The sequence below is a fragment of the Netta rufina genome (assembly GCF_964035555.1).
Source record: "Netta rufina genome assembly, chromosome: 20".
NCBI classification, from domain to species: domain Eukaryota; kingdom Metazoa; phylum Chordata; class Aves; order Anseriformes; family Anatidae; genus Netta; species Netta rufina.
The window spans coordinates 10,497,948-10,520,944 of NC_140144.1; the positions used below are offsets into that span (position 1 = coordinate 10,497,948).

General features: G+C 53.9%; 1 protein-coding gene across 7 annotated transcripts in view; it reads left to right on the forward strand.

Annotated features, from left to right (window-relative positions):
• DAB2IP (DAB2 interacting protein) overlaps positions 1–22,440 on the forward strand; it is a 123,954-nt gene extending 101,514 nt beyond the window's left edge. For 2 of the 7 annotated variants that reach the window (XM_084299283.1, XM_084299282.1), the window contains 9 exons: positions 895–1,039; positions 3,931–4,167; positions 5,448–5,649; positions 6,251–6,429; positions 8,013–8,886; positions 11,405–11,557; positions 14,574–14,776; positions 16,082–16,169; positions 17,679–22,440. In XM_084299283.1, the coding sequence (XP_084155409.1) occupies positions 895–1,039; positions 3,931–4,167; positions 5,448–5,649; positions 6,251–6,429; positions 8,013–8,886; positions 11,405–11,557; positions 14,574–14,776; positions 16,082–16,169; positions 17,679–17,846 (2,249 nt within the window). In that variant the 3' untranslated portion in view covers positions 17,847–22,440. The remainder of the gene's footprint in view (positions 1–894; positions 1,040–3,930; positions 4,168–5,447; positions 5,650–6,250; positions 6,430–8,012; positions 8,887–11,404; positions 11,558–14,573; positions 14,777–16,081; positions 16,170–17,678) is intronic. The other 5 variants (XR_014619020.1, XR_014619021.1, XM_084299280.1 and 2 more) reach the window with 5 other exon arrangements.
• The last annotated feature ends 557 nt before the right edge of the window (positions 22,441–22,997 follow it).

Genomic DNA, 22,997 nt, shown 5'->3' on the forward strand with positions numbered 1-22,997 from the left:
AGTTGTTTGGGGCACGGATCCTGCGTGGCCCTTTTGTCATGAAATGATTCATCTCCGTGTCACGAGGCAGCACAATGCAGCGTAGTGCTTCCCTTCAAACCATGCAGCACAACCGAGTAATAGGGCCGGGTAATAACAGCAGGCAGCACCTGCAGGCAAGCAGAGAGGCTCCAGAGTTCCCTGGCAGAGCTGAAAATACATTGGAGAGGCTCTCCGGGACATAATTAAAATCTGTTTGGGCAGTGGAGGGGGAGGAATGCAGACTGGGGTGGACAAAAGCAGGATGGGAAAGTCCAGGCCGGTCAGGAGCTGGGAGATGAGCAAACCAAAAGGAATGATGAGATAACCAAAGCAAACCTTGCCCCAGGGCATCACCCAGCCCCACAGGTCCCTGTGCGAGGCCCTCCTGCTCCCCGCCATCCCCTCCCCGAGCCTCCCCTGCCTGCGGTGTGCAGCCGGACAGACAGCTGCCCTTCCTGACGGACGGACACATGCCCCTGACAGACGGACACGTGCCGCAGTGGGGAGCACCCCCAGCCCACGCTGCGCTGCTCTGTGCCCGTGGCACCCGGGGGTGGCACGAGAGCTGCTGGCAAAGCCCTGGGTGTGAGCCCGCCAGCGTGAGGGGTGTCCAAGCAGCCAGCAGGAGTGCAGAGAAACTCACAGAAATACTTTAATTAATTCATTCAATTTTAATTTAATTAATACTGCCCGGCCTTTTGGCAGGGCAGCTGGGGAGCAGCAGCGCAGAGGCCTGACAGGGCCTTACTGCAGGAACTACGCTGCTGGGTCAGCGCAATGGGGCACGGGGCAGCTGCTCGGTGCAGGGGCTCAGGGGCTGCCTTGCTTGCTGACTGCATCTCCAAAACCCGTCACTGACTGCCTGTTTTCCAGGGGAATTCATCAAGGCTCTGTACGAATCAGATGAAAACTGTGAGGTGGATCCCAGTAAGTGTTCGTCGTCGGACCTTCCCGAGCATCAGAGCAACCTGAAGATGTGCTGCGAGCTGGCCTTCTGCAAAATCATCAACTCCTACTGGTCAGTGCCTTCAGCTGCAGGGCAGAGGTGGAGCATCAGCCCGTCCTCAGGCTGAGTTCCTCCGCAGCTTGTGGGAGCCGTGGGGGGAGAGCCCTGGGCGCTGCTGCTGCTGCTCGGGGCCGTTTGGCTCCACGTCCCGCATTCCTCCAGGTTAACCCCACTCTCTCCTGGTGCTCAGGGCGGCCGTGGGGAGCTCCCTGCCTCCTTGGCCCAAGGCCTGGTATGCAGTTGGAGGCATGTCCTCGCCGACTGCGCTCAGGGTAAAGGTTCTGGCACTGAGCTGGGACAGGCCTCGATATGCAAAATCGCCTGGGGGGAGGCAGTGGGTGTCTGGTGTCCTGTGCTGGAGGTGGCCGTGCTGGTGCCCGCTGTCCCGTCCTCAGGTCTGTTACAGCTGGTGCCTGCAAGGAACAGGAAGAATTGAGCTGGTGACCTTATTACCTTGAGCAATAAAAATGTTTTCTTCCTGCTTCTTGCTAGCAGACCAGGAGATTCTTGTCCTGACAGAAAAAAAATATTATTACTGCTGGATTTGCAGTCTTCCTGGTTAAAAGTCCAGGCTTAGCTTTTATTATTGTATTTTGTAGCAACACTGTTGTTGCCAAACATCAACTAAGGCTCATTTTGGAGGAAGGAAGTCTCTGACAGTAAAAACTTCTCATTTTCTCCCCTACCCCAGCTGTTGTATTAAGGTCTGAAAACTCATTAGATGTGGTCTCCCAGGATTCGGAGTGTGCTGTCTTGCAAGGCCAGGAAGGAAGGGAATTGCTTCTCCTGATGTTGCTCAGCGAGAGACCAAGCAGCGAGAGGCTCACTCTGACTTCCTTTATCTACTACGAATAAGCAAAAGGGCAGATTTTGTTGGAGGTAGCCTGTATCTCATCCTGAGCCAATTAATAATTCTCTGACTCAGGAGTTGTGCTCTCCCAGGAGGAATCCACTGCTTTTAGTCACCAGTGGATAATAATTGTTCAAATTAGTGTTTTCCCCAGAATACCCAGAGCAGCACGAAAAGGTAAGTCTAAAAATAGCCTTGGAAAGTGACCCAAGGAAAGTCACGAGTGCACGGGAAGTTTGTTCCTCCGGCCCTGCCTTTCGGAGGAAGGTTGGAGCAACGGAGCTGCTGCTCCGAGCAGTTCCCTCTCGCCTTTGTGCTCAGCAGTTCTTGGGGATTAATTGGGCTGATGATGAGTGCTCCGGCTTGGCCAAGGTACCCTGACAGCTAACAGTCTTGCTTTAAATAGAGTGCCAGAGTGTGCATGCTCATCTGCCGGAGAGAGTCAGAGAGAGGAAAGAGGTTTACAATAACTGAAAATTGTTATAATTATGACATAATTTGGACATCTGGAAAGTTTCAGCGTAAGCAGAATTTCAGCATGTGGAAGCTCGTTACTGGAAAGTTGGGGAATGAATTACTGGCCCGTTTGTCACATAAAGCTGGCTAACTGAACCCCATCCGCTGCTCCACAATTAAACTTTTATGGTCTCCCAGCCTGTGGCAGCGAGCGGTGCTCGCGGGCTGCGCGCAGCCGGTGCGTGCGTGTTCAGGGGGCTACTTCCAGTAACTGCAACCTGTCCTGATCACTCAAGCCTTAAATTGCTTAAAGGATTCTCCTGTTTCTGGGCAAATACCGTGAAGTCAAAGGGCTTTGTCCAATTGTGTGGATCGAGCCAAAGACAGAGGAGAACCTTCCCAGCCAAAGGCTTTGGTTAGTGTTATGGGTACAGCACGGGGCTGGGCAGGTGCCTGTGGCCGGGGCCGTGCCGCTGTGGTGCTCAGCGGGGCAGGGGCACAGCCGGGGGCTTTGCCCTGAGGCTGGTGCAGTTCGGGGCCTCCCTCCTGCTCCTGGCACGGCTGGGTGGTGGCAGTGGCAGCCCGATGTGAGGGCAGCAGGATGGGCTCTGGCAGCGCGGCTTTCTCTTCCCAACAGGGGTGAGGGGCAGGCGCAGGGCAGTCAGGCCCCGAGAGGGGCACAGGCTGTGGGAAGCCAGCTCATGTTGCTTTGCTCACCCCACGTAGTCCCTGCAGCAAAACTGGCAAACCGTCCTGCGAAATGGCTGTTTGGTAAGGAGATTTATGGCCTAAAATGGAGGCTGCCCCCTCCTCGGTCTGCTGTTAAACCATCCAGCTCTGGAGGTGAGCAGCTCTGACTTGCAGACAAAGACGGTGGCCGTGGCCAGAGCAGGCTCTGGGGCGGAGGGAAAGGGCCGGTACCAGGGACTTGGTGGCCACTGGGGACTCATTGTCAGCCTGCTCCCGCGTGGGAGGATCCAGCTGAACAAATAACCCGTGCTGGGAACAGGATAAGGTGGGAGCAGGGAGCTGGGAGGAGAGCAGGCAGCCGGGTCTGCGGCGATAAGGGCTGCTGCAACGGGCATCTGCAGGGCACAGGGCAATTCTGGGGCCTTGGGAAGCCTGGCGGGGCTCAGTGCGGTTGTGAAACCAGAGTGACTCCCGTGGGGCTCTGCATTTGCCCTCATCCCCATGGGATTTGGTCCAGGAGCTAGCCCAGGAGCACTGCAATTCGTACAGCCGAGCACCAGGTGTGCTGGTGACCCCAGTACCCCCGGTGGTTCACCTCACGTGGTGGTGAGCTGCTTTGCACGGCTCGTTCCGTATCTCTGGCTTCCCAGTTGTCAGGGGTTTGGGCTATGCTTCTTGTCTGTCTGGTTTGAGTCTCCTGATGGGCACTGCAGGGAAAAGAGGAGCCTGTGGCTGGTGAGGGTGGCAGTGCTGCTGTGTATCAGCAGGGTGAGAGGACTCTGCCTTGGTGCAGGTCAGGGCGTCACACCACGTGGCTGCTACACACCATGCTTCTCACTGCTTTGTGGCACTTCAAACACCTTGGCCTTGAACTTCACCATCCCTGCATGTCCTTCTGTCATTTCAGTGTCTTCCCAAGGGAGCTCAAGGAAGTTTTCGCCTCGTGGAGACAAGAATGCAGCAACCGCGGCCGCCCAGACATCAGCGAGCGACTGATCAGTGCCTCCTTGTTCCTGCGGTTCCTGTGCCCAGCTATCATGTCCCCTTCCCTCTTCAGTCTCCTGCAGGAGTACCCGGACGACCGCACTGCGCGCACTTTGACCCTCATCGCCAAGGTCACCCAGAACCTCGCCAACTTCGCCAAGTAAGTGGGGCTGCAGCAGCGGGAGGGGAAAGCTCTGGAGAAGGGGAAGGGAGGTCCCACGCTGGCCGCTCCTTCCCTGGATGGAAAGGGCCTGCTTGTTTCCTGTTGTGTTTTTCCCCCGTCTCTCTCTGGGACCCATTCCCTCGCTGTTAGGTCAGAGAGATCAGTGAAGTTTCCAAAACAGCACGTGTTTTACGAGCAGGAAAACAGGCTGCTCTGACCACACAGAGAGGGCTGGGTCGCAGCGGGAACACCCAGGCACAGCCAGGAAATGAGTCCCGTGATCGCTGTGTTGGGAGAGGCTGATGGCATCAGCTCTGCCTCCCGTCAGCGGCACCAGCAGGGCCAGAACCCGCACAGCAGCAGTGGTGTGTGTAGCTCTGGAGCCGTTCTGTCCCTCCCAGGAGCTCTGGGCCCTTCCCTGCTAAGACAGCAGGGTTATTTGAACGGGGATGGCAGGAGAAGAGGATGGGGACACTATCAAGTTCTAAGCCCATAGGTTTGATGGAAACAAAGCAAGAGATTTCTGAAAATCTTTCCACTGGCTGCAGCTCTGAGCTACTTATCCTGAGCTCTGATAACAGAACGGTGAGCTTTCCAAAACATGAATGGGCAGTTTCCTTCTAAAGCTCCTCAGATTTGGAAACCAGCTCAGTGTACGCACGCGCAGCCAGGAGTGCACGCGCATGCACACAACTGCAGGTGGAAGGCAAACAAGTGTTACCTGAGGTGACAGAAATTCTCCATATTCCTGACCAATCCCTAACTAAAGGGTTTCCAGATCTTCAGCACTTCACAGGAAGGAACCTCTAACTAAGCTGACATTAGTCAAGCGTGTGGCTGCGGCCAGCTTCAGGGCCTGGAATGTGGGGGAGAGCGTGGGACTCCCACAGCCATCGTTCACTGCACCTCAGCTGAGTGGGCTCGGTTGTTTTGATTTCCTCATTTCCAGTGATGCATCTTATTTCCAGAGGCTGTACCAGCAGTAAGATACACCCCATCACCAAGAACAGCTTCATTTCTGTAGCTTTCACCTCCATTTCTGCTGCTGAGGTCCCATGCTGATGAGGGCTTAGCTGGATTAGGCTGGAGTTAATTTTGGTTTCATGTTCAGTGAGGTGCCAGCTGCTTGTTAGCCACCCAGTGATCCCAAAGGCTCTGAAAGGGTTCAGATGCCACAGAAAGGCTCTGCCATTCTGACGTGTGTATGTACCTGCTCCTTCTGCTCGCTGCACCTCTGTTTACAGGTTTAGCTGACATTTCTGTTGCTGTCTTGATAGGTTTGGCAGCAAAGAGGAATACATGTCCTTCATGAATCAGTTCCTGGAGCACGAATGGACTAACATGCAGAGATTTCTCCTGGAGATTTCCAATCCAGAAACCATCTCAAACACAGCTGGCTTTGAAGGCTACATTGACCTGGGCCGGGAGCTGTCCACTTTGCACTCGCTGCTCTGGGAAGTCATTTCTCAGCTGGAGCAGGTACGGGGGGCTCACGGGGACTTGGAGGGAAGCACGGTTGGACAGCGCTGGGCACTGGGGCCCAGCACAGTGCACACTTCCCCCTTGTGCAGCCCATACCCATTCATTAGCTGTGTGGGTGCACAGCACCGCTGGTACTAACCCTCAGCACTTCCCCAGCCTTCCCTGTGCTGCTTCTTGTCCTGCTTGGGGGCAGGTGAGTGTCACTTTCCCCCTCTGCTCTTCATCTCTGGGGGGTGAGCATGGAGGGGCTGCTGGGATGAGAAGGCAGAGCTGCTGAACACCAGCCCCTTCTGTCTTTTTCCAGCAGATTCAAATGGTTAATTTTTAATGAAAAGGATTTCTGTCAGGAGACCTGGACCAGGCTTGGCCGCAGCTGTCTTCGGCGTCTGAACTATGCTAAGCATGCTTGCTGCCTTCTGCCCCGCAGCAGCGAATGGTTTCTGAAGCCACGTCTGGGACAGCCAGTGGAGTTAAATTATGGGGAAAATTAATGTTGCTAACGATTCACTGAGGAGACTGTCCAGCAACTGGCAGAACCCACAGCTCTCTAGCAGAAACACAAGATGCAGGCAGTAATCCTGCTCTCTTTTTCTACCAGGGCACTGCAACAAAACTTGGGCCTCTGCCTCGGATCCTGAGGGATGTCAACTCGGCGCTCAGTAACCCAGCCTGCGTGCAGGTCTCGGTCACAGCCGATCACACTGCATCCACTCCTAACGCTGGCAACAGCATCTCTGCGGGGCTACAGAAAATGGTGATAGAGAATGACTTATCTGGGTAAGAGCCTAAGAGGTGGCCTGGCCACAAAGGAAATTCTGAGCATTCACCTACTACCAAACCCTGAGCACCTGCAGGGACAGGCAGGACAAGGTGTGGTGTGGACTCACCTGATCCATTGGCAAGGCTTTCTGTTGCAAAATGGATACCGGGTGTGGTTCAGCTCTGAATCCAGACAAAGCAGAGGGCAGTAGGGCAAGCACATGGCTCCCTCCCGGGTCTGTCATGAGCCAGAGCTGTGAATGTGGTCTGGGAAATGGAAAGCTGACCGGTTCTGAGCTCAGTTCTTGACGCTTGGCTGCAGAAGCAAAATGTTCATCCTTTGAGGGCTTGAGGGATTGTTCATACTGACCTCAAAGCACTGAGTTCTACCACTGAGTTCATTAGCTGTCTGAATGTGCAAGATTTATTGGTCTTACCCATCGCTGTAAGATGTAGGGAATGTGCTGCATTCACCGAGATCCAAATGCGGACATTTCTCTAACAGTGGCCAAGCTGCAGAGGCCTCACAATCAATTCCAATCCACTCCGTCCAGTTTTTATAATACTGGGTGTTTTTAACGAGCAGTGATTCACAGACACAGTCACCAAACACACTTTTAGGCCTAATTATGTAACAAATTTCATTCATGGGAAGGATGACTGTTGCAGACTTAAAATGTTTCTGTTTTTGGAAAAGTAGAGCCCACATAAATTGAAAGACACTGCTAACAAAATAGTTAATAAGTGGAAACTACAGAATACTTAACAGTTTAATTAGGAATGAAAGGCAACAATGGAGCTGGACTTGCTTTAATCAGAGCTTTCATCTCTAATGATTCCCAGCCTGAGGTACAATTATTTAAATCTAATGCTATGGAAGATCTCTGCCAGTATGCTCTCACCCAAATACTTGCTTACAATGCACCATCTTTGATCGCAGAACATTCACATTAAGCTACTGCAAAGCTCTTTCTTTCTGTCTGCAAGAAATCAATATTGCTTGGATGTATCTGTTACGGCAGGAGCGGCGGGTGGATAACTTTCTGCCGCTAGGATTTAGCTCTGCTATAACAGCTCTGTCTGACCCTCGGCAGCCTGGTGTGGATCAGCCCCCCAGTGCTGTACAGGTCCTGGCCAGCCCCCGGGAGCTCAGAGCCCAGGCACAGAGCAGAGGACAGGAGCGGGGTGGGTTCTGCCAGCTGAGAGCTCAGCCCCGTGCTGCCAGCACACTGCGGGCTGCGGCTGGCAAGGCAGAGCCCAAGAGCGAGCCCGTCAATGCCTCCCGCAGAGCACAGCCCACTCCTCCATATGAGGCACCCCCTGCTCTTCTGCCCACCCCCTAGGGGTGCCCAAACCCCTCGGTTCCCCCGTCCCCCTGCTCCTGCTGCACCGTCCCCATGCACAGGCAGAGCTGGGCCTGGCCCCGTGCCCTGCAGGGGTTGGGCTGCGTCCCCTGCCCACGGCTGTGCCACGCTGATTTCTTCTGAGTGATAACGTTTTCCTGCTCTGGTGCAGCATTCACAACTCTTCTTTTTTTTTTTTTCTTCTTTTTTTTTTTTTTGTTTTCCTCTCCTTTTCCTTACGCACTGACCTCCCCGCAGTCTGATAGATTTCACCCGGTTACCATCTCCAACCCCTGAAAACAAGGACTTGTTTTTTGTCACAAGGTCTGCTGGGGCCCAGCCCTCGCCTGCCCGAAGCTCCAGTTACTCAGAGGCCAATGAGCCCGACGTGCAGATGTCTAACGGCAGCAAGAGTTTGTCCATGGTGGACTTGCAGGACAATCGGCTCTTGGACAGCGGGGCCAACGCGCCCGGCGCTGCCGACTCGCTCAATGACAGTCAGTCGTCCCTCGGGCAGTTGCAGGGCGTGTGGAGCGCACGGACTCAGCAGAGCGGCGTGCCGGCCATGGCCACCGTGCGCCGGGTGGGCCAGACGCCCACCACGCCGAGCGGTGAGAGCGCGCCCGGCCGGCCCCAGCTGCTGGCGCCGCTCTCCTTCCAGAACCCCGTCTACCAGATGGCGGCGGGGCTGCCGCTCTCCCCTCGCGGCCTGGGCGACTCCGGCTCCGAGTGCCACAGCTCGCTCAGCTCCCACAGCAACAGCGAGGAGCTGACGGCCAACAAGCACGGCTTCGCCGGCCCCGCCGCCAGCGAGGACTTCGCGCGTCGGACGGGGGAGCTGGCCCGGCGGCAGCTCTCGCTGACGGAGAAGGGCGGCCAGCCCACCATGCCGCGCCAGAACAGCGCGGGGCCGCAGAGGCGGATAGACCAGCCGCCCCCGCCGCCCCCACCCGTCACCCGGGGCAGGACGCCGCCCTCCCTGCTGAACACGGTCCAGTACCAGCGCCCCTCCAGCGGCAGCATGATGTCCTCCTCGCCCGACTGGCCCGGCAGCGGGGCCCGCCTGCGGCAGCAGTCCTCCTCCTCCAAGGGCGACAGCCCCGAGATGAAGCAGCGCACGATGCACAAACAGGTGAGTTCGGGGGGGCTGCGATGGCTTCGGGGGTTGGTGGGGCCAGGCAGGGGTCAGGCCACGGACCTGGAGAAGAAATGGGCTGTTGGGGATCGCTGCGGTGAGAGGGGACGTCGTTCTGGCCACGTTGGGGTGCGACTGCCATGAGGTGGCAGAGACACGAGGGCGATGGCAGCCCTGCCCCTGTCCTGCGCTACCATCTCGTCACCGCTTTGCCTCTCCATGCGCAGGCTCTCATCCCATGCCATAGTCAACCCAGCCCCATCTCACAGACTTGGACTAGGCGCCAATCTTCTCATTTATCTACAACTCCCTGTGCTGCTGCTCCTGCCCCACCAAAGCCTTGGTGTCCCTGGACACTCATTTCTCTGTTAGACCCTCCCGGGAGCGCAACAGGGGAGGCGAGAGTGGTAAGGAAGGAGCGTGCTCCCCATCAAGAGTGAAGCTGCAGCTGTGCAGAGCTCGACAGTGCTTCGGGTCCCAGAGCTCGTGCTGGTCTGCACAGAAAGGAATGGGACTGGTCACGGTGCTAACACAAAGCAGTACGTCACAGACCCAGGGCCCTCCGGTTTCCTGGCATGGATAAATCGTTTGGCTAGTGCTCCTTCAGTCATTTTACATTTCAGATACAGCCCTGTAGAAAATTAACACAGTAGGGCCTCTCAGTGCCCAAAGGAAGAGTTTTAGAAGTAACACAAAACCCAGAGAGTGCGGACAACTGGCACGAGCTCATTGCAGCGCAGCCCAGGCTCCTTTCCAGCAGCACAGCGTTGGAGGAGCAGCAGAGCTGCTGTAAGTACCTCTGCCTTACAAGGCAGCTGAGGAGGCCTTGTGTCAGTGCTGCCCATTAAAGGCTGTTTTATCAGCCCGATCTGGAGCTGTTCTGTGCATGCTGTATTGATTCATAAGCGCTGACATTAGCAAGCTGGCCATGTAGCCACATTTGTATAATGGGGATCGATCCTCGTTAGGTGCAGGGGACACAGAGCTCTGCAGGCAGCAGCCTGGTCGGTAGCAGAGTTTCTTTGAGACGAGGAGCACAGCAAAACCTTCGGACCCCGGCCAGTCGGTGACTGCAGAGCTTTCCTCCCAGAGCTGGTCCCCAGCTGCCCCTCCCAGCCCAATCTGTGTATTTGACTTGTGCCTGAGCAGTGTCTGTGAATCACGGTGAAACTGCTCGCTCATCGCTGCTGGTATTAAAGTCCCTTTGAGACCAGAGGAGTCCCGTGCCCTGGCCATTCCCGTAGAATTCCCCAAGCCCCGCTCCTGCCAGGCAGCAGTGCTTCCCCTGCCTTTGTGAGGCCGTTTGCTGATCTGCCTTTGGAGCTGTGCCAGGCCGGATCAGGTGCTCTTTTTCACCTCTTTGGAGAAGGAAGAAAGAGGCAGAAGGACCTGTGCACAGCTGGGCTGAGCTCTGCTGACTGAGAGCCTTGGAGCAAGAGCCTTGAAGTTGCTGGGTGGCCAGTGCTCCTCCGAGCCAGACAGTGAGCAGCCTCCGAGATGGAGGTCTAAGAAGAAGCAGAAAGCCACGAGCCAGGGCAGGATTTACAGCAAGTGTGCCATGAGCAGAGGCTGAAACTTCTGATTTAGGACTGTGGAAATGAAGACCAGGCTGAAAGATGGCTTGGGAAAGCTCCCAGAGCCAGTGGGACAACCAAGCAGCCCCACTCCTGCAGAACCTCCTGGTCTGCTGCCTGCCAGCCACCGGGTTCCTCCCCTGTCCAGAGGTCTGCATGGATGAGAAAGTCGCCTGCATTTCTGCCTTGTTAGCTTGAATTCCCTTGACCAGGTCATCCAGATCCCTTGTGTTCCTCCAAGAAACTAATTACTGCTGTTTATAATGAGCCAGGACGGAGGGGAAATGGCTGGAGCTTCACTTCCTCAAGTTCCTGATGTGGTTGGAAACTCTTCAGGCAATGCCGTTCAGTCGGAGCTTGTGGTCCCTGCCCAGGCCAGGACTGAAAAGCCACAGCTGTGGCTCTGGCTGCCTGGCAGGAGAGCAGCCCTGCTCCGTGGGCACCCACAGCTACCTGAGCACCCCCGGGAGCTGCTGAGCTGTCAAGGAGTTGGACCTCACCCGTGGAGAAGCTCATCCTAGAAGAACCCTGTATTTTCCAAGAAGGCGTCAGCATGACCAGGAGGAGCATTCATTTTGCTGGGTTTATCCGTACGAAGCCTTCCCAGTGCTCAGCCTTCCCATCTGCCAGCAGAAACAACCTGCTCCAGAAACCTGGGCCTGTTCTTTGCAGCGGGCTCCCTCTGCAGCACACCTCTGTGTTCTCTGGGGATGGCAAAGGGAAGAATTCGGCCTGGCAAAGGCCAATTTATTAAAATAATGTGAGGTGCACAACAGGAGTTGTTCCTGTGCCTCCTCCCGGCTGTTCCGGTAGCTCAGACTTGCTCACTGCTGTTTGAGCAGCACGGGAGAGGGCTTGCTTGGAAGGAAATTCTCTCTCTAGCTTCATGACCATTTCTGTTACAGGTTTTTCTTTTGTTATGGTTGTATGTTTCATTGTAGGCCCCTTCTCCTGTGAACCCCAATGCCCTGGACCGCACTGCTGCTTGGCTTTTGAATATGAACATGCAGTTTTTAGAAGATGAAAGCATTGACCCAGATTCCAAGCACAGGGATAAGCTCAGGAATAAGGACGAGCTCAGCCAAGCAGAAAAGGTAAAACCTGATTGGATTGAATCAAGTTTCTAAATAGAGAGAGGATTTCCTTGAATGTCGTTCATCTGAGCAGCCCAGGGGCAAGGTGGGCTGTCTGGCACCTCCCTGCCCAGGAGAGAGGGGTGTCAGGCTCTGCGCCCTGCTGCTCAGTGTCACAGGGCACTGCTGGGGAAGGTCTGGGAGGTTTTCACACACTGACTCGAACTGTCCTCTGATGAGAGCTAGTGAGAAAAGCAGGAGCCAGGAACCGAGTGCTGGTGCTGCTCTGCGACATCATCTGGAGCCAGCTGGTGCCTCTTACTTCCCCCTGGCTGCAGGAAAGAAAGCTTAAAAACCAGTTTCAGCTCACCTATAAAAGAGATTGGAGAGGAGAGTGCAGGCAGCCTTCTGCCTGACAACAGGGACGTGTAGCAAGAAGCAGCTTCCATGTTAAAAAGCTGCAGAGACCTAAAATTAAGCCCAGATTCTGGTCTCAGCTACAGCACCGGGGCGTGGTGTGACACCATGGGTGCAGTGACGCTGCTCCGAGGCTGTGTCAAGGATGCAGCAGTCAAGAGCTGAGCAATCTTTGACTGGTGCTTCTGTGAGATGCTTTCTCAGCAGCCTGGCACTGCCAGGACACCTGCAGCTGGGCACGGTTAGCTCGTGGGGTGTCCCCTGACCGTGCGTCACGCTCCTCACACCAGGCACCTGTTAGCACCAGGTCACACACAACTCCTGACGTGTCCCTCCCCAAACATGTTTCCTGTTTCTCCAGCACAGACACGTTTCTGTTTTCTTGTAACAGCAGCCCTTGCCTGTTGTGTTGTATCGTTGTTGGACTCTCACCTGTTAAATTCAAGTGAAAGGTCAAAGGCAGGGACTTTAGACCCTATGGTAGGGACTGTGAGGTGGAAGGCGAAGGCTCCCAGCCTCCTCAGGAAAAGTGGGGCTATTGTTTGTGAGAGCTCAACCCATTTTTTACTGCCTTTCTCCTCCTTGGCTGTTCCTGTAAGTACACAGCCACGTACTGAGCAGGCAGCATCTGACATAGAAGTTCTGTGGTTAGATTGTGTATGCAGAGGCAGAGGCCCGAGCAGGGACACCAGCAGACAGCCAGTGACAGCGAGGGTGTTCCCAGACGAGCTCTCTGTGCCAGTGTCACTGCTGTGCTGGGTCACTGGAGGGCTTCACAAGGGTCAGTGCGGGACGTGCCAGGCAGGGGACACCAGCACCCGCTGCAGGTGGATGCTGTTGGGGTTACAGATTCAGGCAGTACTGCAGCACACCGGTCCCTGCCCTCACGCTGGTGGTGCCCTGAGCCTGGCGTCTCATTCCCATGCAGCATCTTCTGTTACTTTGCTGTCACGCCCCCGTCACTGGCATTAAGGACCGTCATTAGCATAACCTCTCTCCCCATTGCTGTAAGCCTCCAATGGTAACCGAGAATGAGCCAAGTGTGCTAGAGACAGGAGCGACTCCTGCGGGCTCTGAGGCCTCTCCTGCTATCATTTGAGCTCATTTATGCGGCTCCTATTTTAAGGCTAGGGTAGGTATTTAATCTTTCCTCTTTGAGCAACTCCCTTCTGTCTGACTTCAGTGCTTCTGTGCAGCTCTACGGGCGTCCGTGTTTCCATCACGCCGGTTCCATGTGCAAACTGTCTCGTTTCAGTGCCTCAGTGAACGCTTTGCTAAAGGAAAAACACAGTGAGATGTTGGGCCTGTCTGCCCAGGCTGTTCCCACTTGGAGGCTGTTCCCAATCTGCCTGCCATGGCACAAATACTGCGGCCGTTCAGGAAAACCCTCAACACCGTAAAGGTTCAGCCCGGAGGCGTTAGGGTTATTCTGCCACCAGTCAGCAGAGCTGATTGTAGGAGAGCCGTGGGGACTTGTGCGAGCTGGGGCCCTCTCACAAAGAGCTGGCCTTTTAGTAAAACCCCACAGCAGGGCTCTCAAAACTGGGACACAACAAAGTCCATAATTTGAATGCTTACCTGGGAGCTGGCCAAGGAGACGGCCACGTTTGCAGCTCACCAAGGCAATGCACAACGAAGCGCATTTCTGTCAGTTGGTGTATGACACCTGTGGCCTTGTAACAGATTTCATCACAGAGATGAATTTTTTCCCATTTCTGACTCTAAAACAGCCAAATTCTCAGCTGCATGTTAATTATTCTAAGGTTATTGCAGTTTAAATTGAAAAAAAAACAACAACAAACACAAATATTTCAAGGCTAACTTTGAAATTAAAGTCTCGTTCTGGAGCTTCACACTGCACTTTCCTTTACCAAAGCACGTTGTACTGAATGCTGTGCTTCTGCAGTAGCCACACCCAGCCCTGGGTTAGGCAGCTCTCCGGTTTTGTAATTGCTTTACGTGGTTCTTCTACTGCTGATTTTTAGCTTCAGCTGTGCAAGCTGTAGTCTGTGGGGTCCTGGCTTCACGCAGCAGCTCTTCTGGGATTGAGCCTGGGCTTGCCACCTGCCCGCCTTGCTTAGCCTGCAGGGTGCAGCCCCAGTACTGCTCGCTGCCCCGGCTCACGACGCGTGCCCGCTGCCTGGCAGGAGGCCGTGCATCCTAACAGCTCCTGCTTGGCTTTCGGCAGCTCCAGAGCACACACAGTTATTGGTGTAGGCTGAAGAGCTCACGCGTAAACCCAAAATCCCACCAATTCAGCTTTTCCTGCCTGTGTTCAGCCCCACGCTGTTAGTGTAAGGGAGCTGCCAGCTGCATTTGCCATTCAGTCGCTCTAACCTGCATTCCCCATGTGAAATGCTGATCTCTGCTAACAACCCCTTCTCTGAACCTGCCAGTGATGTGCCAGCCCCGCGGAACGCAGCGCCGCTCCTAGCGCAGCACGGAGAAGACGGAAGAGGAGGTGTCGGCTCGCGGGGTTATCTGACACGGGTTTGCAGCTAGTCTGATGCGAGGACAGGGGCGTGATCGGGCTATGGGGAAACCCTGGCAAGGGCAAAGCCCTACTAGGTAACGTGCTACATGTGTTTTCTCCTCCTGTGTCTGTCCTTGCGTGCTGTAGTACCAGCAGGACCTAGTGGTGCTGCAGGACAAGCTTCGCATCTCCAACAAGAAGCTGGAGGAGTATGAGACGCGCTTCAAATGCCAGGAGGAGACGACGCAGAAGCTGATGCTGGAGTACCAGGCCAGGCTGGAGGAGAGCGAGGAACGGCTCCGGAGGCAGCAGGAGGATAAGGAGATCCAGATGAAGGGCATCATCAGCAGGTACGGGGCAGCTGGGAGGAAGGCAGGCAGCCAGGGTGGCATTAGAGCTGACCCCTGCTCGGGGGGGATCAGGTTCCTGGGGAGAGCAGGCAGCTTTCCCTTGTGGGTTTGCCACCATTTACACGCTGCCCCTGGGGGAGTTTCAAGCCCTGACTCTTTGGGTTCCCCCATCAATGTCACCTCACAGAGGATTTGCCCCCATTTCCCTGATTCACAAAGGCAAAAGTTCAGGAGGCAAGGGCTGGCAGGCCTCCCTGGCTCGCAGAGGATCTGGCAGGCTCGCTCTCCTTTTCGTACGAGCAATTGATCTGATGCTCAAAATGAGCCTTTCCTGACATTCAGTGAAGATCTCATTTCCCTCACATTGCTCCTAGCGATAAACCCCTTTCTCCCACCCAGACTGATGTGGTGGTTACATTTCCCTGGTACACGGGCTGGTCAGGCCCGCTGGCTGCTTCTTTACCTGAGGCAAGCCAATTCGGTGCTTTTAATCGGCCCTCCTAAATGGGTCTTCCTTCACTGGCCTTAATCACTTAAGCTTTTGGGCAGCCTGCTGTAGAGGTGTCTAGACAAAATTAATCACCAGAAAAAAGACTGGGCTTGAACTATTGGTTTTTGTGCAAGAAGAGGCAGTGGCAACAACTGCGTGCGTGCGTGCATGCGTGTGTCTGTGTGTGTCTTGCTTTACATTCTAATGTGCAGCTGCAGGTCCTGGGAGCATCTGTGTGTGCCTCAGCTTCATCAGTTTCAGATGAGGGAACTTGCCCTCGTATGGATGGTGGGGGCTGCTACATGAGGCCTGTCCCATCTGCAGATTGTCCTTCAGGCATTTCATACAGCCTCCTGCGTGCTGCAGAGATGTACAGCACCCCTTTGGCTCCTTGGTGCCGAGGACTAAATGAGGCTGTGCTCTCTACCACCGTGGGTGGCTGATGTGGGTGGGTGTAAGGCTTGTGTCTGGGCAGCTCAGTGTGGCAGAGCCCAACAAGAGTAATTAATGTATTCCTGACACTCTGCGTGCTACAGAAGGCCATTACTTTTCAGAGTAGCTTGATCCAGCCAGGCGGTGATCAGCACAATCTTGCCTTAGCAGTAGAGCAGTGGCCTGGGTCACTGTCAAGCTGTGCAAGAGCTGGGAATGAAATTGTCTGAATGAGGAGATGAAGAGAGGTGCTCCGGGGCGCCCAGCCGTGCCCAAAGCTCCCAGCTGGGCTCCTTGAGCAGTACACCCCACTGTACAAACAGGGGCTATGCACTCTGCAGCTTGAAAACGTGGCTTTCTTTTCTTGTCTGTTTGGCTACCAGGCTGATGTCAGTTGAGGAGGAGTTAAAGAAGGACCATGCAGAAATGCAGGCTGCCGTGGACTCCAAGCAGAAGATAATTGATGCACAGGTGAGTCCCTGCTGCCGAGAGCTGCAGCGCTTCTCGGGGGCGAGTCTGCCAACAGGCAGCAGTGCCAGGTCAAGTGTGGCAAGACGATGTGCACGGGGTGAGTCAGCACGGAGCTACAGTCAGGGACGAGGGGGGACAGACCTCAGCAGGCCACATGTAACCTCACAGGAACATCATTTAAAGGCCTCAGTGCTGGGAGCCTGCCTTATTCCAGCCAGTAAGGCAGAGGCAGGGAGCCTCCTTCCTCCCCTAGCAAGCAGTGTTTGTTTCAGTGCTAAACATCAGCCTGGATGGTGCTCAGCCCGGTGAGATCAGTTGGGTGGGTTCAGAGCCTGCAGAGTTCAGTAACGCTTGCAGGACCTGGCTGGCAAGGCAAGTGCTGGCTGGCCAGAGCAAAGCCAACACCGTTCAGCATTCGGGTTGTGGTTTGCAAGGTTACGAAGCTCAGCTAGTGTTACAGATCAGAACAGCATCAGGCAGTGGGAATAAAATACTCTGCTCGGAAAGAACGATCTGAAAATACAGCCCATAATCTCTTAATTTGTCTGGACAGAGATCAGCATCTCCTCAGCAGCCAGGCCTTCCTTTAGGTTGTGGCTAGGTGCTGGTAAATTGTAGGCTTTCTCCTAATGACCGTATTAATCACTTGTGAGTCACCGCTCATGACTAATTTACTGTCTAGCTAATTAAAAAGGAGATGAGACAGTCGTAACTCTGTAAGAAGAATCACTGTTTTCCTGTAATTGCCTCACAACTAGTAAATCAGCACCGTCCCTCCTGCACTCGAGCAAAGCCCGGGGGACACGGGGCAGGTGGGAGGCGTGCGCGGGGCAGGCTGCAGCCACCTGCTGCCTCCATGGGGTACCTGAGAGGCTCCCGCCGTGCCTGTGCAGCCTGCTTTGTTCAGCTTTCCGTCATCTCAGGCTGTGCAGTGTCCAGCAGGCTGATGCACAGGCAAACCTGAGCCCCTCTGAGTCGTTTCTTATCCCCCCACTCGCAGCAGGCAGAGGGAAGGCGCAGGGCAGGCACAGCTGGACCAGGCTGCAATGCCACAGCTCCGGCTCCCGTCCCCACAATACTGGACAGGACTTCTTAGTGTAATCAGTAAGAATAAGGAAATTGCCATCACAGCCATCCCGGGAGGCCACGAGTCATTTAAACCATTTATTTACACTAACAAAATCAATTAAACACTGGCAGGAATAACCATCTTGGGAGAGAACTAGATTTTAGAACATGAGTCTTATCATCTTCATAGCAGCTGCAGTTAGAGCAAACAATGCAATTAATTTCTGTATCACTGAAAAATTAGGGAAAAAAATCTTTATCTCCGTTTCGTTCAGGACCAATTATTACATGGGATGATAAAATTAATTTAGCTCAGCTTCCATTTGTTTAAAAGCCTGGTGTGTCACAGCCTCTGTGAGACTGCCAGAGGAGAAGGGGCCAGGTCCTGGCTGCCTCTGGGCTCCTGCGCACTGACCGCTCCCCTCTGCTGTTCCTTCGCAGGAGAAACGCATTGCTTCCTTGGATGCTGCCAACGCACGGCTAATGAGTGCCCTTACTCAGCTGAAAGAGAGGTACAGCATGCAGACACGTAATGGGATCTCCCCCACAAACCCAACTAAATTGCAGATTACAGAGAATGGAGAATTCAGAAACAGCAGTAATTGTTAACCCGTGGAGGGCGCTGCCGCAGGAGAGGAGGCCTGGCCAGAGAGACCGTGCAGCAGCAGGTGTGAGCCGCGGCTTCAAAGAACGGCTGCTCTCTCCCCCAGAGAAACCAGCTCCTTACTGCGGACGGCGCGCTTGACTGAGCCTTTGTGGGAGATGCTAATGCCAGCACATTGAGGGGACGGAAAGATCGAGTGTGAGATGAGTGGCATAAGGAAATAAGATATATTTGAGAATCGCTGTCACTGTTGGATTTAAATCAGTGTTTAATGTTTAAACAGAAGTAACCTTTTCCTTCCAAACTGCCCAAAGGATATGCCTCACCCCTCCCAGCAAGGAATAACGTCCTTGTCATTGCAGGAAGCGAAATAAAGGGAGCTGGGCAGAGCCTGCAGCAGGCAGCGGCCCCCTCAGTGCAGGTAGAGCGTGCAGCTGGCTGCAGCTGCCTGGGGGCGGCAGGAGAGCCCGCCCCGCTCCTGTGACTCCCCCTGGAGCACAGCCTTGTCCCCAGAGCAAACCCCGCGCCCGGCCAGCCTTTCTTACGTGGCTCTGTGAGGCCACTGGCTTTTACAGCACGTAGCTGTCCGCAGGGCATTTACACAGCAAATTAATGTTTAATTAACTCCACCCACACGGGGGGCACAGTCCAGAAGAACGGTCAGGGCTCCCTCGGCGCAGTGCGGTACCAGAGGGGTGTTGCATGGGGCACTGCGGTGGAGAAGGGTCCAGCGGCGCTGCTGGGGCTGCGGGGCCACCACGCAAGCCCAGGGAGCGGAGCCAGCCCGAGGCTCTGCATGCAGGTGGAGGCAGGAGCTGGTACTGGCGATGGGCTCCCTGGGTCCCCTCGCCAGCTGCTGCTCGCTCAGCTAATGGGGAAGGTTTTGGTAAAGCAATAGTTCAGGGCGCTGCGTTCCCCGCCACACACCTAACCACAGAACAAAGTAAAAGTTGCCTGAGCTTTGTCCCCAAGCTGTGAACAAGGTGCAGGGTCTGGCTTCGGTGGTGCCCGTGGTGGCACAGGGGGAGTGACGGGCTTTGTGACACGGCCAGCGTCTCGCTTGACGAAGGGTTCGTTACGGGGATGTAATGCTCTGTGCGGAGATTTTTACTGTTTCTGGGGAGAAAAACAGGCAAAGAAACAAGAGCAGCCCTGAAGACCCATGAAGATCGGTAATTGTATTTCTTTTCTTTCACAGTATGCATTAGAAAAAAAAAGAGCCCATTTTCTGGAATACTGTCCTCTTTAAATTGGGAATGAGCACTGCATGGAAATTAACCGGCTTGAAGAATGTAAAACATGGTCATAAGGGAGTAACCAACAGGAACAGCAGCCACCACCGAGAGCCCCCTTGTCAGGAGCACTGTGCAGGCATAAGCCAGGATTAGACTTTTCCTTGCTGCTGAAACACGCAGATTCGGCACATTCAGACACGTTGCGCTCAGCGGAGGGGTCACCTCCTTAACGGGGGATTGTGCCGCTGACCTGCCGCCACGGTGTGTTTGTTGCTTTGTGTTTTTTTTAAGTTAGTCCTTCATGACTCCCAGTCTCAGAGCAGGTCCCTCGTACCACGAGCCCAGAGATTTTCTCTGAGATATGGATGACAGTGTACAGTGTACAGGACATCTCTGCCTTTTCCTCCCACTAAAGTTTAACACTGCTGACCGCCTGTCCTAGCTCCTCCTGCCATGTGTAAATGTTCAGACAAAGGGACTAGGACGCTCACTGCGCTCTGCACAGCTTAGGTACCGTCTCCAACCTCTCAGTACCCAGGCTGCCCGAGCAGGACACTGTTTGCCAGTAAGCTCTGCATTGCCATGCCACCTCACAGCCGTAAGGCTCATTAACAGCACTCTTCCACACGCAATTGTTTTCAAAATTAAAGCTGCTTTTTCTTTTTGTAAGCGTTTTTCTGTTGCCTGGAAGCCCTGGGCCAAGCCCGGCGCGGCTGCACCTGCTGCAGCTCTGGTCCCTGGAGGAGCGGACGTGTTGCTCTGCACTGAGGTCTCCGCGCCCAGCCAACGCCTGCAGAGTGGTGCAGCCGCACAGCAGACCCCAACAGGAGCTCCTCAGAGAAAAGTAATCACTAAGCAGTTATGGCAAGTACAGTCACCTTTGAATGTGGAGGATAGCACAGATGGCTTTGAAGACCCACACAAAACTGACGAGGTTACAACTGGAGAAAGACCCAGACAGGTTAGGAATACACGGGGTACTGGGAACGGTTCGGTACGTACACTTACCAGCTGCCATTGTCTCATACACACTGTAAGAACCCTGCAAAAAGACTATTCTAAACTGCTGTTGCCCTGAGATGTATTTTTAGAGCTATTTGTTTTTGAGCTCCAACATACCGGTGTTGGGAGAGACGAAGTTTTTCAAGAGCCAAGTAACGTAGAGGAATGGAAACGCTCCCAGAGCATGGGGCGGGCGCCCCACCAGCAGCGTTCCCATTCGTACGTGGAAGTAATGTTGGGATGCAGTCAGTGCTCTCCGTAAGAGCTGGAAAAAAGAACCACCCACAACACAGTTGTTTAGCACTGAAGCTAAGCAAAGTGCAGCTTAATCTTCTGCTCAACCACAAGCCAAGGCTTTTAGAACCTTCTCCCTCCCCCCTTTTTTTCTTTTATTTTTTTTTTCCCCAGGATCTGTCAGAAACTCCTGGTTAACCTCAAAGTTGCAAATTACTGAACACATTGTTCTGCTGAAGTAGCAGGCACACTTAAGTCCTTCCACAGTGAGTTATTATAAAACACAACTTAAAAGTTCCAGTGCCAATACCTTCTGGAGTTGTTGCTTAGTTTCCTGAGCCAGTGTGAAACAAAACTCAAATCAGGAAGTGGTCTCGTTACAGTGGAGAGCCCCCCGCCCCTCAGCCCTGTGTCGCCTTCCCCTGCAAGTGTCAACAACTGGACCTAACCACCACACTCCCCCGCGAAACGCTGGGGATAGGGTTTAAGATCCAGGCTCAGCTCAGATCTGTTACTTCAGTTTGTGTTTCTGTTATTTATAAACTGTACATTTCTGTGTGTGTGTGTGCGTGCACGTGTGTGTGAGCGGGAGCCAGCGACGCGAGCGGGCAGCGCAGCGGGCAGGGCACCCGGCTGCGGCCTCAGCCCTGGGAGCTGGCGCAGCGATGCCGAGGCGATGACAGCGGAGTAAAGCAACCACCACGCGCAGTGCTTTGTGAGCGGCTCCGTCTCCTTTTCCATTCTTGCGCTTTCTACAATAAGAAGCTGTTCTAGTGCAAACTTGTCAAAGTGTAAACAACACTAAAACACACTCAGATTTTTATCTTAATACAAGTCTTAATATTTTTTTGTAAATGTTTTCAGTGTTTACTGTAACGTATCTATCTCACTAACGGTTGTATATAGTAATTTACTTCTGGTGCTGCTTATTTGGTCAGGATTTGGCTGTATCAATGCTGTTTAGGTGAGGTGGACTCGAGCTAGCAAATTTGGATCCAGCCACAGGTCATGACTCCACCTCTTCCCCTTGGGCATCTGAGGGAGAGGGAAGGGAGAAAAGTCAGGGATCCAGATTTGGGGTTGGCCCACCTCAGGGATTCTGTTTTAAGAGTTATGATTTGGGGTTTTGTTAAACTGTAGTGAACACTGCTGAAAAAAAGTGAGAAAAATTTTATGTAAACAGGGATGAAAAGGACTGAACAATACCCCAGCGTCTCTGCAGACTCCAGGTACCATCTTTTTAGACAGGGTTTATGGCTCAAGTTCAGTGCCAACCACCTGGAGGGACCTCAGTCCTTCCCCACGCCAATTAACACTACAGTGTAGTCACCAGCCCCTTTCACAAAGCCTGCTGCCATCCAAAGAGCCCCTTGTCACTGCATTGTCATTCGAGTCTGGTTGGGTTTGTTTTCTGCTTTTGCAGCTGTAAAGCACTGATTGCACTGTGAGAACGCGCTGACCCTCCGGCCTGGCAGGCAGCCCGCTGGGGTTGTGCTGCTACGGGGAGGCTGAAGGGAGAAGGGACGCGGTGCACCCGAGTGAGGTACTGCAGGCACTGCTAGGAAAGAAATGGGCAAGTAGTCTAGAGGCTTTTCCTGTTACTTAAGTCCATACCATGTAACAGAAAACATAAAGTCTGATCCGTGATCAACAAGGAAAGGATTTTTAGTGCCAGAAGTGGAAGATTCACTGCTGTAGTCTGCCAGGAGAGCCCCCAGGTTCTCTCCTTTCTCACTGTGCCCCCAAGGTTGCTGTGGCCTTGCCTTGAGCATGAAGCAGCCAGCACAAAGGGCACAACCGTGACACTGCCCTCGGGGCGAGCGTGAGGTTTCTTGTGCAGCACCCCATCCTTCCCCCCACAGCAGCTGTAGTGCTCAACCTAGAGGTTTGCAGTCAAAGCAATCCAGGACTGCACAGCGCCCCGGCCCTGACGTGGGGCAGCGTACGGGGGGCTCACAGCACTGGGAGGCTCCATCCCTGGCCCAGGCAGGGGCACTGCCCCTCCGAGCAGGTCCCTGACTCTTCAGGGCAGTTTCAGAGCAGACTGCTCAGCCACAAAGCTTGGCCACGCGGTTCCTGCCCTGCCCTGAGAAGCAGCCAAGCCCTGGGCTAACCCTGCACAGAAAACTGTTGCCTTTTCCTTTTCCCTTGTGGAAAATATAGGGGGGGTGGGAGGGATGGGATGACCGAAGCATGCCAACATGCAGCTCACAGGCATCCAAACCAAATCCAATTGAGGGTGTTACATGACATTCAAAAATAACCCTGCTTTGAAAAAGGTGTCATGTTGGAGCACTGACCTTCACCGATGACCTGAGCTGTGACACTGCTGTAAATTCCACGTGGTTCTGCATCAGCTGCCAGTACCCCGAAGTGCAGTCTCCATGTCCACATATTCCTTTCTCATACATCACTGTGTCTTAAGATATACCTCTCTCTGTATATCTGCTTAAGCTGATACTTGTTCCTGATAAGCAGTCGCTATGTTTTATATCCTCTTATAAAAAAAATTTTTTTTGTAAGTATGTTTAAAAACAAAAAAAATGCAAAGTGGAAGTGTTTGCTGAATCTCCTTCAGCTCCTTTTAAACTATGTAATAATGTACAGAGAAAGTTGTTGGTGTTCAAAGAAATGATGTGGCCGTGCAATTTATGTACATTTGCAATTAGAAATATTAAAGATTTA